Below are 13,620 nucleotides of genomic sequence, written 5' to 3' on the forward strand. Positions count from 1 at the left end.
GAGAAATGCTTGGAAATGAGACTCCAGACACAAGGGTGCTGACGAAACTCATCTCCCGGGTGCAGCCGACACATTCCATTCCACAAGGAAGACAGTCAGACATCTTAGAATGTTTCTAGCCCCTTCCAGGTGACAGCGCAGTCTCGGTGGCTCTGAGGACCCTGACTTGTCCTATACCTGCTATCCCTGCATGCTCTCAAGCAATGTAGGAGGCACAGAGTCCAGGCGGGGGTGGGAGGGTGGCCGGAGCTAATGGCTGTGGCTTTGCACCACCTGGTGGCTGGTGCTGCTCTGGCGTTACTAGTGACTACAGTCGCTAGGTTTTCCTGTTGTTGCTGTTTTGATATGGTATGTTTGGATCATGTCTTTCCTCTGTCCTAAGCCCTCACAGACCTCTCTTCTCTATCCATCCAAATGCATGCTCTTGGTAAGCCTATGTTGCATCGGTTTGAAACAATAGTGTACCTAGAACTCATCAGCACTGGGGTACAGAGCACATAGGATGGGAAAGAGGGTACATGATCAGAGGGAAGCATCTCGGAGGTTGAGAGATGGAAGAACTGTTCCCCCCAAGGACCAGGCCTACACGTTACCTGCTTATGGGTTCACAAGAACCATACACCTAGCTGGGCATGGCGTTGAATGCCTTAAACTCCAGCATTCCAGAGGGTGACAAGCCAATCTCTAAGAGTTTAAGGTCCTCCTGGTCTAGAGATCAAGTTCCAAGCCAGTCAAGACTACCTACTCAGACCTTGTCTAAAACAAAACAAAACAAAACAAAACAAAACAAAACAAAATAATAAAAGGAAATAAAGGAAACACAAGAACCACACACTGGTCTAAATTTCTGGAAATCCCTCTGCCTGTGCTGCCATTGGCTCCCTGGATGGAAGGAACTAGATAGAGCTCAGATCCGCGTTAGCATTAGCCAGGATTTCCTTCCTCTGGAGTTCCATAGAGTGTACAGAGATTTAGGAAGTATGCTGAGCCTGTGTCGTTTGGCTTTTATGACCTGTTGTTTATGGGTACATCTGTAACTAAGATGCAAGCCAGGGACGGGCTAGTGATACCGCCCACTTATCACATTATCCCGGTGGGAAAGCGGTTCCGTTCTCAGCAAAGCTCATGCTGCTCCGTGCGTTCCATCAACTCCTTCATGCGAGAGGGAGGCACACACCACAGAAGTGAGGCCAGTGTCACTTTGACCCGTTTCTTTGACCCATACTAACGCTGTCCTTGCACTCACAGACTGAGTCTCACTGGCAGTGAGCATGCCCGATAAAACCCTGTTGGGCACCGTGCTAAGCCAGACACCAGGCTGCACTACAAGCGCTCAGCCTACAATCATTTTAGAGAAAATGCACCCAGTTCCGTGGGCATGATATTAGGTTAGCCGCAATTCCAAGGAGCTGCACTTCAAAATATCTCGATCAACCCACTCTGAGGTATTAGCGTCCTCCCCACCCCGCACTGCTGTACTATTCCGAGAGCGCAGAGTCTACGCAGACACACCCTATAACTCAGGAAGGGGTTTCCTCCTCTCCACTTCCCACAGGCAGGACCCTCCAGGGGGACAACCGAGCACATCAGATTCTCCTTATTAGGAGCGTTTACAATTTTTTTAACTTAAAAATTCGTTAAGTATACTTGCCTGTGCATATACGTGTGTGTGGCAGCACACATATAAAGGTCTTAGAACAACCTGCATGTGGGTCGCTCCTCTCCTTGTGGGTCCAGGGGCTCCCACTAAGGTGTGCAGGCTCTGCAGCAAGCACTTTTGCCCACTAAGCAATCTCACCTTCTCTAAATTCTCAAAATTCACACCTGCATGGCTCCCTGGGGGCAGCACAGGAGTGTCTGGCCACAAATTCTTGTTACTGTTACGACTACACAGTCCTATATGGCCAAGCTTAAGTGCATTTCTATTTAAAGACACCCTATGGTTCATTTGTTTCATTCAGCATGTAGCCAAGTGCATTGAAATCCATACATGAACCTTGCCTCAAACACACATCCTGCATTTTCTTCCTATGACACATCACAGCCTCCTCCTACTGAGGAACCCCAGGCAAAACTTCAGTATTGTGCCATTTCAAACAGACACACTAAAGACGGAACTGAGAGCGTGCAAGCTGAGATCAGCTGCAGAAAGCCAGCCTGCAGAGTGAGGGCTAACACAGAAGTCTGTTCCGTGCCGGCCATGTTCTATCAAGACATGAGTTAAGTGGCTTGGTGGCATTTGTGTACGTCCAGCTATGACACTGAAAGGTACCTTGAATGTTCATGTTGCAGTTACAAGTAAGTTTGGACAAACAGAATTGTTCACGCATGGAATCCATGAGTAACAATGATTGACTATGTATTTCAACCCCCTTTTTAATTTAAAAACCTTTATAATCTTTCCCTCACTCTCCAAGCCGTACAGCAGACCAACAGTTTACCAACGGCATAGTGCACTCTCTCCCTAACCCCAGGACCCACCTACGGTTGGCACACTTTCCTGCCACCATATTTCACAGTATCACGAGTCACTGGGCACCATTTCTACAGCAGCATTAGTAGCTTTCAAGACCTCATAATAAAAACATCTAGGTGCACACACTGTTTCCATGACAACTCATCGCTCTGAACAGTTCACTAAGTATCTGATAACTCAGTATATATAATTTATTGATAGAGACAGTCATTATGCCCTCCTTATTTTTATTTATGTATTTACTAATTGGAAGATTGGGGGGATTGAGGCCAAGGCATTTAAACACTCTGATCAAAAATGCTCTACCATTGAGCTCTACCGAAGTACCCTATCGGAAGACCTAAAGAGAGAAAGGGGAACCGGTTTGCACTAGTCACTCCATCTAAGTGGGAGAGTGAGAAACAGTCTGAGCAGCCTGAATGCAGACCCCATGTGTAATCTTGACGTAGCATTCCTGTAACAGTTATATCGAAAGGCATTTTAAAAAGCAGTAACGCAGCCTTCTGTAGTGTGGGGATGCCAAGTGAGGAAGTACAAATGAGCAGAGTCCATGCCATTCCCTGCCATCTACTCTCAGGAAGATTTATCAAGATGACAGCAGGCACTGCACCTGGACTTACATGTAATCATTTTTTGTAACTGCATACTTGCCTCCTGTCACTTAAGACGACGAGATTCTCCTGAATCCAAACATGGATCTTAATTCTGAAGAAATCTATTTCCTATCCCTTATTATTTTTCTACCTTATTTTATTCTTTTGTTAAATGATAATTCTGAAAAAAAAGTTAAAGAAAATGTCTAAAATTTCTCACATAAAAGAAAATTACAAAGGATGAAAACCAGATTTTTTTAATTTCAATTATTTAGTTTAGTTCCTTAGTCAAGGTAAATGAAATGGGGGAGGCACTAGAAAAAAAAGTTTTAATCAATTTTATCATCTGCTCTGGCTGAGAAGGAAGCAGGAAGAAACACTAAGGGCAGCTACCAACGCTTACCCTAAGGACTGAGCGCAGCAAATTCTCAGTTCACAAACCCACAGCTTCAACATCAAGACAGAAACGAACGGGCACAGCCCTGGCTCAGGGCACCACCATCACCATGTATTAAACTGCTTCCCACCGTCCTTGCTGGCAGTGAGGGGCAGCTTGCGCCCAGCTGGGCGTTCTACAGATGGCCAGCTGGCTCCTTCACTGCAGCACAAACCACGCAGGCCATGGAGGAACTTTAAATCAAGATCCTGGAACTTGAGACTATATAGTGAGACCTTGTGTTAGTGTGTGTGTGTGTGTGTGTGTGTGTGTGTGTGTGTGTTTATCCATGCATGTGCGCACATATATGCATGTGTGTGTGTGTGTGTATGTGTGTGTTTGTATGTGTGCGTGTGTTCCGGGGTTACTTTATTAGGAAAACCCTTTCCTTTGGGGTGTTGGGCTAAGGAGTCAGAAGTCTGTCTACTTCTTCCATCAAACTGTCATCCTTTAAAAAAAAACTGTCCTTTCGGCCTTGTTGGAGCAGCAGCTCCTTCTATCCTGTTATCACTGTTGGTTTTAATGTCAACTTGCCACACGTGAGAACCACTGGCATACCTGTCCTGGTGTCCTTGCCTGTTGTGGGGACAATGCGCCCTCCCTGTGAGCAGCACTGTCTGGTGGGGGCCCAGATGAAAAGGCTGAGCCTTTGGCTGGGCTGCCTCCTCCCTGTGGTGGGGCTGATTTGCCCAGGTACTTTTCTGCTGGTTGCTTGGCTGACCACAGAACCAGGATGTGGGGCCAGCGGGCTCTCCCGGATCCTGCCAGTCTTCTGGGGCTAGACTGGTACATCACCCTGTAAAATTAGTGGCTGTTGGCTATCACCGCTCCAGTGAAAGACAACTGCACTATCAGACTGTTAAGACACTAGCCTCTAGGACCAAGTAAACTGTCAGTCTCTCAGCTTCTTAGTATGACTTGGCTATAGTTTTAAAGCTGGCAATAAATTTACACACACACACACACACACACACACACACACACACAGCCTATACTGTTCCCTTGATTAATACACTGGGAAAACTCAAACCCCTGACTAGTTTCCAAGAGATGTGCTTCCCATAATAAAGAGGGCTTTAGCATCGCTAAGCTCTCTGTTGGAGCAATAGACAGTCTTGTCAGAGCTCTGAGTAACCTTGAAACAAGAAGTTGTGCCCAGTTTGCAGTTAAGTGGCTCCATCACACACATGTTCAAAGACAGGCATCGCAGCCCATGGCTCAGATGCAGGAAAACACCTGAAATAATGGCTCTAAGAACCTATCAACTTATTGATTCCTGGGATGTCCACTTGGGAGAAACAAAGTGAGAAATTAAATTCCTTTTATAAATTCAATTTTTACTCAAAGAGATCCAAATACTATCCAAACCTCTCACTCAACTTTCGAGTTTGACGGGTCTGTTTGGGAAGCAGAGAAAGAATAGAACACGGGTCTGAGGCGCTTCTGCAGAACGCCCACTAGGTGGCAGAAGAATGGCGCACAGGTCTGAAGCGCTTCTGCAGAACGCCCACTAGGTGGCAGAAGGAGCCTGTGTGTCCACAGCTGGGCCTGGTGCTCTATGAAACATCATCTTGTCAAGATTGCTGGCTCATTTTCAGCATAGATCATTACTCAACAGTCTTTCCAATTTTTCAATTCTCTGATGCAAGACTATGGCTGAGGCCCGGGGAGAAGCTGCTAGGGGAGTTTTTAAAATGAAAATTAAAGAACTGTGGAACAAAATCGAGGACACCAGTGTTCCCTTGGGCTGTTCTCCAGTGAACGTTCCCCATCCCTCCTGCGTCCCCTTAAAGTAACTTTTGAGTCCTCAGAGAAAATGCCATATAAATTTGAAAGTCCTTAGAATAATGTAAAATTGACCTTCAGTGAAAAAGCTCTATCCAATCTTGCTCATCACATATTTGGGAAACAGAACTCTGTAAGACAGGTCAAGAGCCTCCTATGCCTGAAGTCGGAAGTGAGTCAGGATTTACCAATAATGCTAGGACAGATTACACAAACACTGAGGACGATCGATCACACATCCTTGGCTCATGATGTAAGCAAATGGGCTGGAAACACTAAGGATGATTCCTCATGTCTCCCATCCCCCACTTTCAGAGAAACCCAGCATCCTCACTTTCCTCTTTCCTCTGGCCTCCATGCTGCATTTTGGGTCTGCCAAGGCCTTGGGCAGATCAACAGTACACAGAGCAAGTGCTTAGTTCATACTCTGTACCTCATTCAAGAGAAATCAATGCCGAATAGTGCCAGGCTGGGTTCCACATGGCAATTTTGATGACTTGTGGGTAAAAAAAGGACCACATGACCCCACATCACTTCCAAGCAAACTAGATATCTGCCTTACTCTCTCAACACAGAAGGAAAGCTCGGAAGCAGTGGAGGTGAAATGGGAGGCGGATGCTGTCCACCTTCCATCTCGCAGAAAGGACCGACACAAGGTGAGGGAGGTGACGTTATAGATACCAAGACACAGCAAAGTCTCACCAGTCAGTCAGCTCAATTCATCTGTCAAGACCAAAGACGAGATGGGGGAACGAACACTTCCAGAAAATGCTGTTAAGCATGTTGCAAAGCTGAACACGGTATCAATAAATACTCTTATTCGGAAAGACAGTAACACTATAAAAATCAAGAACTTGGACCTTTTTAAATTAAAGAGACATTATTAAAAAGTTGAAAACTGGTCACTTTGGCTCATTCAAGATAAAAAGCTAACTACTGCATACTTACTGAAAGCAATTTGGCACAATCAAAACCCTACTTGAGATGATCCCCCACCAGTACCAAGGGAAAGCTGTTTTCTGGCAATTTCTAGCCACTAAAGCCAAAAATCTTATTTGTGTCGCTTATGATGGGGTTAAAATGGGAACCTAATTTTACAACTGCAAAATTTCAAGTTAGCTAAAGGTAGCTCCCAAACTGGTGATGCCATGAGTAAGAGCAGAATACAGGCAACAAACATTACAGCACATTAGATCCAGGACAGGTTGTGCTCTGATTTGTCAAGTAAGTCTGTCTGTCTGTCTGTCTGTCTGTCTGTCTGTCTGTCTGTCTCTCTCTCTCTCTCTCTCTCTCTCTCTCTCTCTCTCTCTCTGTGTGTGTGTGTGTGTGTGTGTGTGTGTGTGTGTGTAAGAAACAACCCATTCACATTTGTTGCTAAATAAGGCTTTTTTTTTTTGAAAACACACACTATATATAAATCTCATCATGACTCAATTCCAGGAGACCTCCAGCTTTCTTTACATATATGAAATCAACACGTGTGAGTAATCCAGTCACAAGCCCAATAATAAGATGCCTCCTAGAACTGTCATCATTCATTCTCCTCAGGAGCCACAGAGCCTCTCGAAGGAGGCTCAGGGAGGCTCGGTCCATTCCAGGCTAACTACTTTCCACTACACTTAATCAGAACTGGATAAACAAGCAAAGTATTAGTCACACTTGTGCAACTTATTCCATTTCGCCGCAGCCAGAAGAGCTTTTCATGTGATCCTACTTAAACCAGCTCAACATCTGGAAATGTGGAAACTATTCTGTAAAGCACAAGAGGACCACACGTTCGATGCGACTGAGGTCAGACGGGGCGGGCAGGAGGAGAGGCGCTCACTGGGGAGGGAGGACTTACAATGAAGCCAAGTTTCTTATAATCCCGCGTGTACATGGACTTGCGCTTCTCCATGCTGCCACTGCTGTTGCTAGGTTCTGACTCCGCATCAAAGGCGATTCTTCGAAGTTCAAATATGATGTCTCTTTGAGCCTGAAGGAAGAAAAAAGGCAAAGAGGGGGAAAAAAAGCTGCATTCACACTGTGCGATGTGACATAAGACTCCCCCACTCCCCGGAGTCTACATGAATCACCGCATTCAGGCGAGGCAGAAGAGAGAAAAGAGAAGCCATGTCCTAAGTCAGAACTCAGTCGACTCCTCTCTCTGCTGCTTAGGCTTGGCAGTGATCTAAAGTCATCCTTCAGCCAAGTCACAGGAGGACCGATAAGCATTAGCCAGGGCGGTAATGTATGAAGCCCCAATACAGTGGAAGGGCTGTGATTAGCGGAGGCTAAGTCGGCGAGTGTGTGTGTGTGTGTGTGTGTGTGTGTGTGTGTGTGTGTGTGTGTGTGTGTGATGTCCTGCTTGAAGCACTTAAGAGGAACACAAGGTTCTTGAGGACTGTTTGAGCTACAGAGGATCTCTCTCTCCACCGGGGCTTGACTTCAGGGAAACTAGCACAGGACAAAAATAAAAGGGAGATCCCGAGGGCAGAGAGGATGACTGACTCGCCCAAGGGCGAGTGTGGCTCAGACAGACAGGATCATTGCACAGCCTTAGATAGGAGCAGTTTCCAACGTTACCATTAGGAAGAACCTTACAAATAGGCAGCGAGACTGTGTCTCCTAGGAATGTCAGGGGAGCTGCACATATGAAGTGTCAGAAACATGGCTGCCTAAAGATCACTGGGACAACAGTGGCACCAGTAGACATGCTAATGTGAGGGTAATAATGTAGTTAATTATATTATAATCTAAAATATTAAAAATTAAATGTGCTGAGTAGAATAGGCCAGATACAAAGTGACAAATACTTCCCCCCCCCCTCCTACTTAAGGGGCCTTTCTAGAATAGTCAAATTACTAGAAGCAGAAAGCAGAGAGATGATGTAGAAGGAGCCAGAAGGGAAGGGAGAAATGAGGAGGAAAGCAAATATGGTTTAGTGGGCACAGAAATTCAGAGAGAGGCCTGGGGATGAAAGCAGTGAGGTTTACAGCACTGTGAATGGAGTTGATGGTTAAAGTGATAAATTATGTCGTGTGCTTTTTGTTTTTTTAGTAAACAAGAGCAAGAGTTTACAAAGAGTGTTAGTCCGTATTGGGAGCACCCATCTCCCTTAATCCAAGTGGCAAGATAACTGTCTTGTCTCCCTGGGGCCACCATACTTGGCCTGGCAACAAAACACAGGGCACAGCCATTTACGCTTCTCCACCGCTGTTAATCACATGGCCTCTCGCCATGAATGGAGAGCCGCCGCCGCCGCCGCGGCCACACGCGCCACATGTGCAGTGCAGCATCTGCAGCACATCGGGCCATCACGTGCCAATAGTGAATGTTTTCCTTCCCAAAGCTGCGGCTCTGTTTGAGTTGAAAATGTGCACAGCGGAGGCTGGGCTCCCAGCTGTTCCCTCTCACTCTACCCTCAGACAGGAAGGCTCCCCCAAAGCCTTCTGGATGGAAATAGGATGTTTTAAACAGGGAGGGAGGCAGCAGGGAGTTAGAGGAAGCATCTAGCCAACTAAAACAGCAGCCCAGAAGTGAGGGTTCACTGGGGAAAAGAGGTCCCGTCTTTGCTCTCAGTTGCTGGAGAATGGAAACCAAGCCCCACTTGTGGAACTGATGCCACAGGTAACCTTCCTTGCCCACGGTTGTCTGGGAACTTGACTCCGCTCAGTGTATTATGGTTGAGAGCCCAGGGGATTTAGCCTCAAGCTCTTAACTATAAAGGAAAAATATGGATGCGTTTGGGGCCTCCTGGGAGAACTCGCTCATCTTGTTCTCTGATTCTGGGCTCACCAGAACTTTAAAGCCACTTACCCAAGTTCTGAGATGACAATTATTAGATCCTATAAAGATCCTAATTTCAGGGTAGTTCAAGGACAGACATTTGACGACACTGTCTGTCTCTGCTGACATTTGTGGGGATCATCCACCCACCTGGTCCTGGGGGTCCATCTTGGTCATCATCCTGTCTTCCAGAAGGTTAAAGGTCAGCACTTGCAGAACATACAGCTGGTGTGCCATCTCGTTGTTGATGGCCCGCTGTGCTCGGATGACGTGCTAGAGACATGGTTGACAAATCACATTTTTTAAAAAGTTATTAAAGAAAGGATTCAGACCACAAAGTTAACTCACGGCATGATCTGAGGCCCTGACATGTCAGACTTTCCTCACCCTGAAGAACCCACACCCAGGCCCCAGGCCCAGACAACACAAGAGAACTACTTCCATATGCAAACTAGGTGCCCTATGGCTACAGTCCTTGTGTCTCAAACACCCAGAGCCATGTACCCCGAGACTAGACACAACCCATAATCACCATAGCCCGCTGGAATCATGAAGCTAGCCAATCCTGAGCCAGAGTAGCCACCTTGCTGGAGTGTGTTCTCTGAGGCACCCGTTCCCTAGGAAACCATAGCAGGGCTCTGGCCCACATCTTCCTACGGCCCTCTTATTTCCTGTGTCCTCCTTCTTATGTGGCTCCCATGCTGTGTCACACTCCTTCCCATAGGACACAGCACCCTTTTGGTGAATTTTAAGTCATGAGCTTTCTTTCCAGCGGCAATGGCCTTTTGACCTGTTCTTTTCTCCATACCTAAATAACAGTAAAACTTATATGTCAAATATGAATGTGCATGTGTGTGTGCATGTGAAAGTGTGTGTATGTGTGTGTGTGTGTGTGTCTTGCTGAACAACATCACAACATCAGACTGGGTTGTTGTTTGCTGATTTGGTAAGCATTAGACTAGCTTGCTTCCCATGACTGGTAAGGAGGTGGTAAAGAACCTATCCTGTTTGGTTCATCTCTAAACATTCGCCAGGTGACGCTGCAAGCCTCTTTCCCGCTGAAGTTTCAGGTCCTTCTCTAAGAACCTTCCAACTAGCTTCCTCGTCAAAAATACGACAAGCTCATATTCGTGGATTTTTTTTTTCCTTGAGCCAAGAAGTTCCTGATTTTCTTTGCCTGCAAAACTAAGCCAAGGTGCCTGTAGTGCATTGCGCTGGGTATGTTCTCCTTGACTTCCTCCAGCAGGTGGAGACTGCCCTCCAGCCACAGGGCCAGCCACTGCAGCAGAGCACTGTTTGTGCCAATCTCAAAACACACCCTCCCCTCCCGGACTAGGCCTACTCAGCACACTCCAGTGTCGAATCACAGAACAACCCACCGCAACACTAGGCCATTTCTCCCCAACATAGTGGCTTCGGCACAGGTACTCACTGTTAAAATGATGTAGCGCAGCTGCTTCTGAGCCAAAATATTAGCCATCTCCTGTGAAAGAAAAACACACCCACCAAAGGCTTCAGTTGCACATGGCCAGCAATGACTCCATCCTGGGGTGTGTGGCTTAACTGTAGATCAGCAGTATTTCTTGGGAAACAGCCAATTCAAATCATTTTTTTTGTACGTTCCACTTGGATTATAAAAATCCAGGTCCAAAAGCAAAGTAGATTTTTTTTTCCTTTTAATTTCTGTTCTTTCTAGAAAGGAATTAAAACCTCAAATACCCCAAACTGGTCCTGTGTCTCTGTGTCTTCCACATCTCTTCTCATCACTTTTGCTAACTTTATACATTTACTTATGAAGGGACTACCATACAATAAGCAGACAAAGCAACAAAAAGGGGGGGGCGGAGTCAAATGTTTAGTGGGCTAAAAGCCAGTTCACTTACTCTGTGCAAAATAAGAATGAGGAGACGGGCCCTAGACTCCAGGGAGGCTGTCTATGCACGTGAGCTGAGTCAGGATTATCTGTCTGTCTGTCTGTCTGTCTATCCATCTATCTATCTATCTATTTGGTTTTTCGAGACAGAATTCCTCTTGTAGTCCTGGCTGTCCTGGACTGGCTTTGTAGACTGGCCTCGAGCTCACAGCGATCCGCCTGCTTCTGCCTCCCGAGCGCTGGGATCAAAGGCGTGCGCCACCACGCCCTGGCTGAGTCAGGATTATTGAAGGCAGCTGAGGCCCTGGAGTTGACACCCCCTTAGCTTGGCCCGGCCTCTTGTCTGTACTTCATGCTGTGGCATCTCCACTGGTACGGAGGATTGGGGGATGGTTTGGTTAAATGCTCAGTTGTGGCACACCTAGGAAAAGGGTACCCTAGCTGAATAACTGCTGCAATCAGATTTACCTTTGGGCATGTGTGGGGGGTGGGGCGCATTTTCTTGATTGCTATCTGAGGAAGGTAGGAGGCGCTGGGCACTAGCTGCTGAGGAGCTTGGGAGCAAGCCAGCGAGGAGAACTTCCCCATGGTTCCCGCCCTGGTTTCCCTCAACAGTGGACTGTAACTTATAAACAGGAATAAACCCTTTCCTCCCCAAGATGCTTTTGGTGATGGTGCTCATCACAGACACAGGAAGAAAACTGGAAGAGGGCTGACTCACAGACGGTCCTTCTGAGTACCGACCAGCAGGTGCTAAGGGAAAACTAGTCAGCACCGCCTTGATATGAAAATACTGCTTATATACAGGAAGACACCAAAATATTCTCTTTATTGTGGTTGCTGGGGAGTATTTCTGGCATTGCAGTTCTCACTAAGAGAGAAGGCACTAAACTACTGCTACAAAGCAAAACTATAAATTCTACTGAGATTAAAGAAAACTTGCAGAAAGCTGGGCGAATCAAGAGCATGGGGAGAGAAGCTAAAACGGGGCAAACAGGCAAGGAGGCGGGAGCGGGATGGGAGGGCGGGGCCCATGTGTCTCGGCTGACAAAGGAAACGCAGATGACTTACAGTGAGAGGACAATCAAGGATGTCAACATTGCTCTCTACATCAGCCTAACAGCGCCATCGCCACCACAGAAAGGAGAGCGAGCAGGAGAGAAGAGGGGACGGAAATTCAGAGCGCTCTGTTAGACACGGGCAGACCCTCTGCACTAGAAGGGTGGATATTCTGTCAGGAGGCCCTAAGTGGCACAGGGGCATTAAAGTCCAAATCCAGGATGAGGTCCTCTTCTGAGCTCTTAAAGCCAAGAGTGCTGGCCAAGGACACCTCCAAATGACAAGCCAGACCACCAGCCCCTTCACACCGGAAAAAGCAGGTGGGCCGTTACTGGCTTCTTCTGTTTCATATTTCTTCTCTTGGGCCAGATAACAAACAGAAGGGCCAAAGGATAACACAGCTCTTTTCACTATTTTTTAAACCTTATAAAATTATTTTCAAAGTGCTGTTCGATAACCAGAGCAACAAAAACAGGAAAAGAAAATGCAGTTCACTGATCTATACAATTGAAAGGTGAGTGAAAAGAAACACGACAATGTCATCAACTAATAACTATTAATTATTTGTTTATAGTATTTTCTGATCGGGCTCCTCAAGACACAGAGGACGCCACATCCTTTGCCTTCCAAGCCCGAGGGATAATGTCTAGCACAGAGCAGACAAAAAGAGTTTGATAAAAAGATCAAATGTATTTTATAAAATTCTCCTTAAGAAGAGGAGCTAGATTAGAGAGAAAACAAATGAATCTTTGTCCTCCTTATGGATATATGCCTAATATTAGTGAATTATTTGGACACCCATGAGAGTTCACAGGGAGCTTAGCCTTCAATAGCACAAACATGGAGTACTGGTGTACAAACATTAGCACTTGGCCATGTATCTTTGTTGGTTTTTAGAAGAGGTTTAGAATAGAATAGGTAAATAAAATTAATTCACATGGTATGGCTCACTTTGTGGGAAAATGCACGAGGAAGAAATGTACATAGAATAAAGGAAGAACAGAGCCGTGAAGGTGTCTGAGCAGCAAGGACTGCAGGGCTCTACCTGGAAACCCAAAAAAAGAGCCTTTCAACCTTCTTCATTTGAAATTTGTCTTTTCTGAGTTTGTTAACTAAAAGTCACTTTCAAATAATGCTTAAAAACCATTAAGTATTTGTAGAGAAAATTGGAAGACATCTTCTCAACACATCTTCCCTTAAAACAGTAGCAAAGGAAAAGACCCATCTGCCCACCGAGCATCAGTGTCTTCTCCACAAAATCAAAACACATACTGCTGTCATCTGTGCAGCAGGAAAAGGACACCCCAAGGGGAGGGACAGCACAACCACTACTCCAAGGGGGACACTAAAGCTCAGTCACTGCAAAGTCATTTCATATACTTAGATAAATAATAAAATCCTGACAGTGGAGTGCTATGAGCATGTCTGGCCCAGAGCAGGAAAGAGGAGAAGGCAAATTATTCAATAGTAGGAGAATTGATCCAATGTCTCAGACTTAATCATCAATTTTTAAAAAGAGGGTACTCTATAAAATTCAAGGTACAAATACTTAGGTAATATTTCAATCTAATTGGAGTGAGAAAGTGGACCTCATCTCCCAGTGACTTCTGGGAAATGTAGTGTGGGAGAC

At 46.0% G+C, this 13,620-nt stretch overlaps 1 protein-coding gene across 7 annotated transcripts in view; it reads right to left on the reverse strand.

Moving 5' to 3' along the window:
• ELMO1 (engulfment and cell motility 1) overlaps nt 1-13,620 on the reverse strand; it is a 531,552-nt gene that overhangs the window by 309,683 nt on the left and 208,249 nt on the right. For 6 of the 7 annotated variants that reach the window (XM_084795120.1, XM_084795122.1, XM_084795119.1 and 3 more), the window contains 4 exons: nt 12,003-12,047; nt 10,491-10,541; nt 9,209-9,331; nt 7,134-7,265 (listed from right to left, as the gene is read on the reverse strand). In XM_084795120.1, coding sequence (XP_084651246.1) covers nt 7,134-7,265; nt 9,209-9,331; nt 10,491-10,541; nt 12,003-12,047 — 351 coding nt within the window. The remainder of the gene's footprint in view (nt 1-7,133; nt 7,266-9,208; nt 9,332-10,490; nt 10,542-12,002; nt 12,048-13,620) is intronic. The other variant, XM_084795124.1, reaches the window with a different exon arrangement.

The sequence above is a fragment of the Acomys minous genome (genome assembly GCF_964271855.1).
Source record: "Acomys minous genome assembly, chromosome: 9".
Lineage (NCBI taxonomy): Eukaryota > Metazoa > Chordata > Mammalia > Rodentia > Muridae > Acomys > Acomys minous.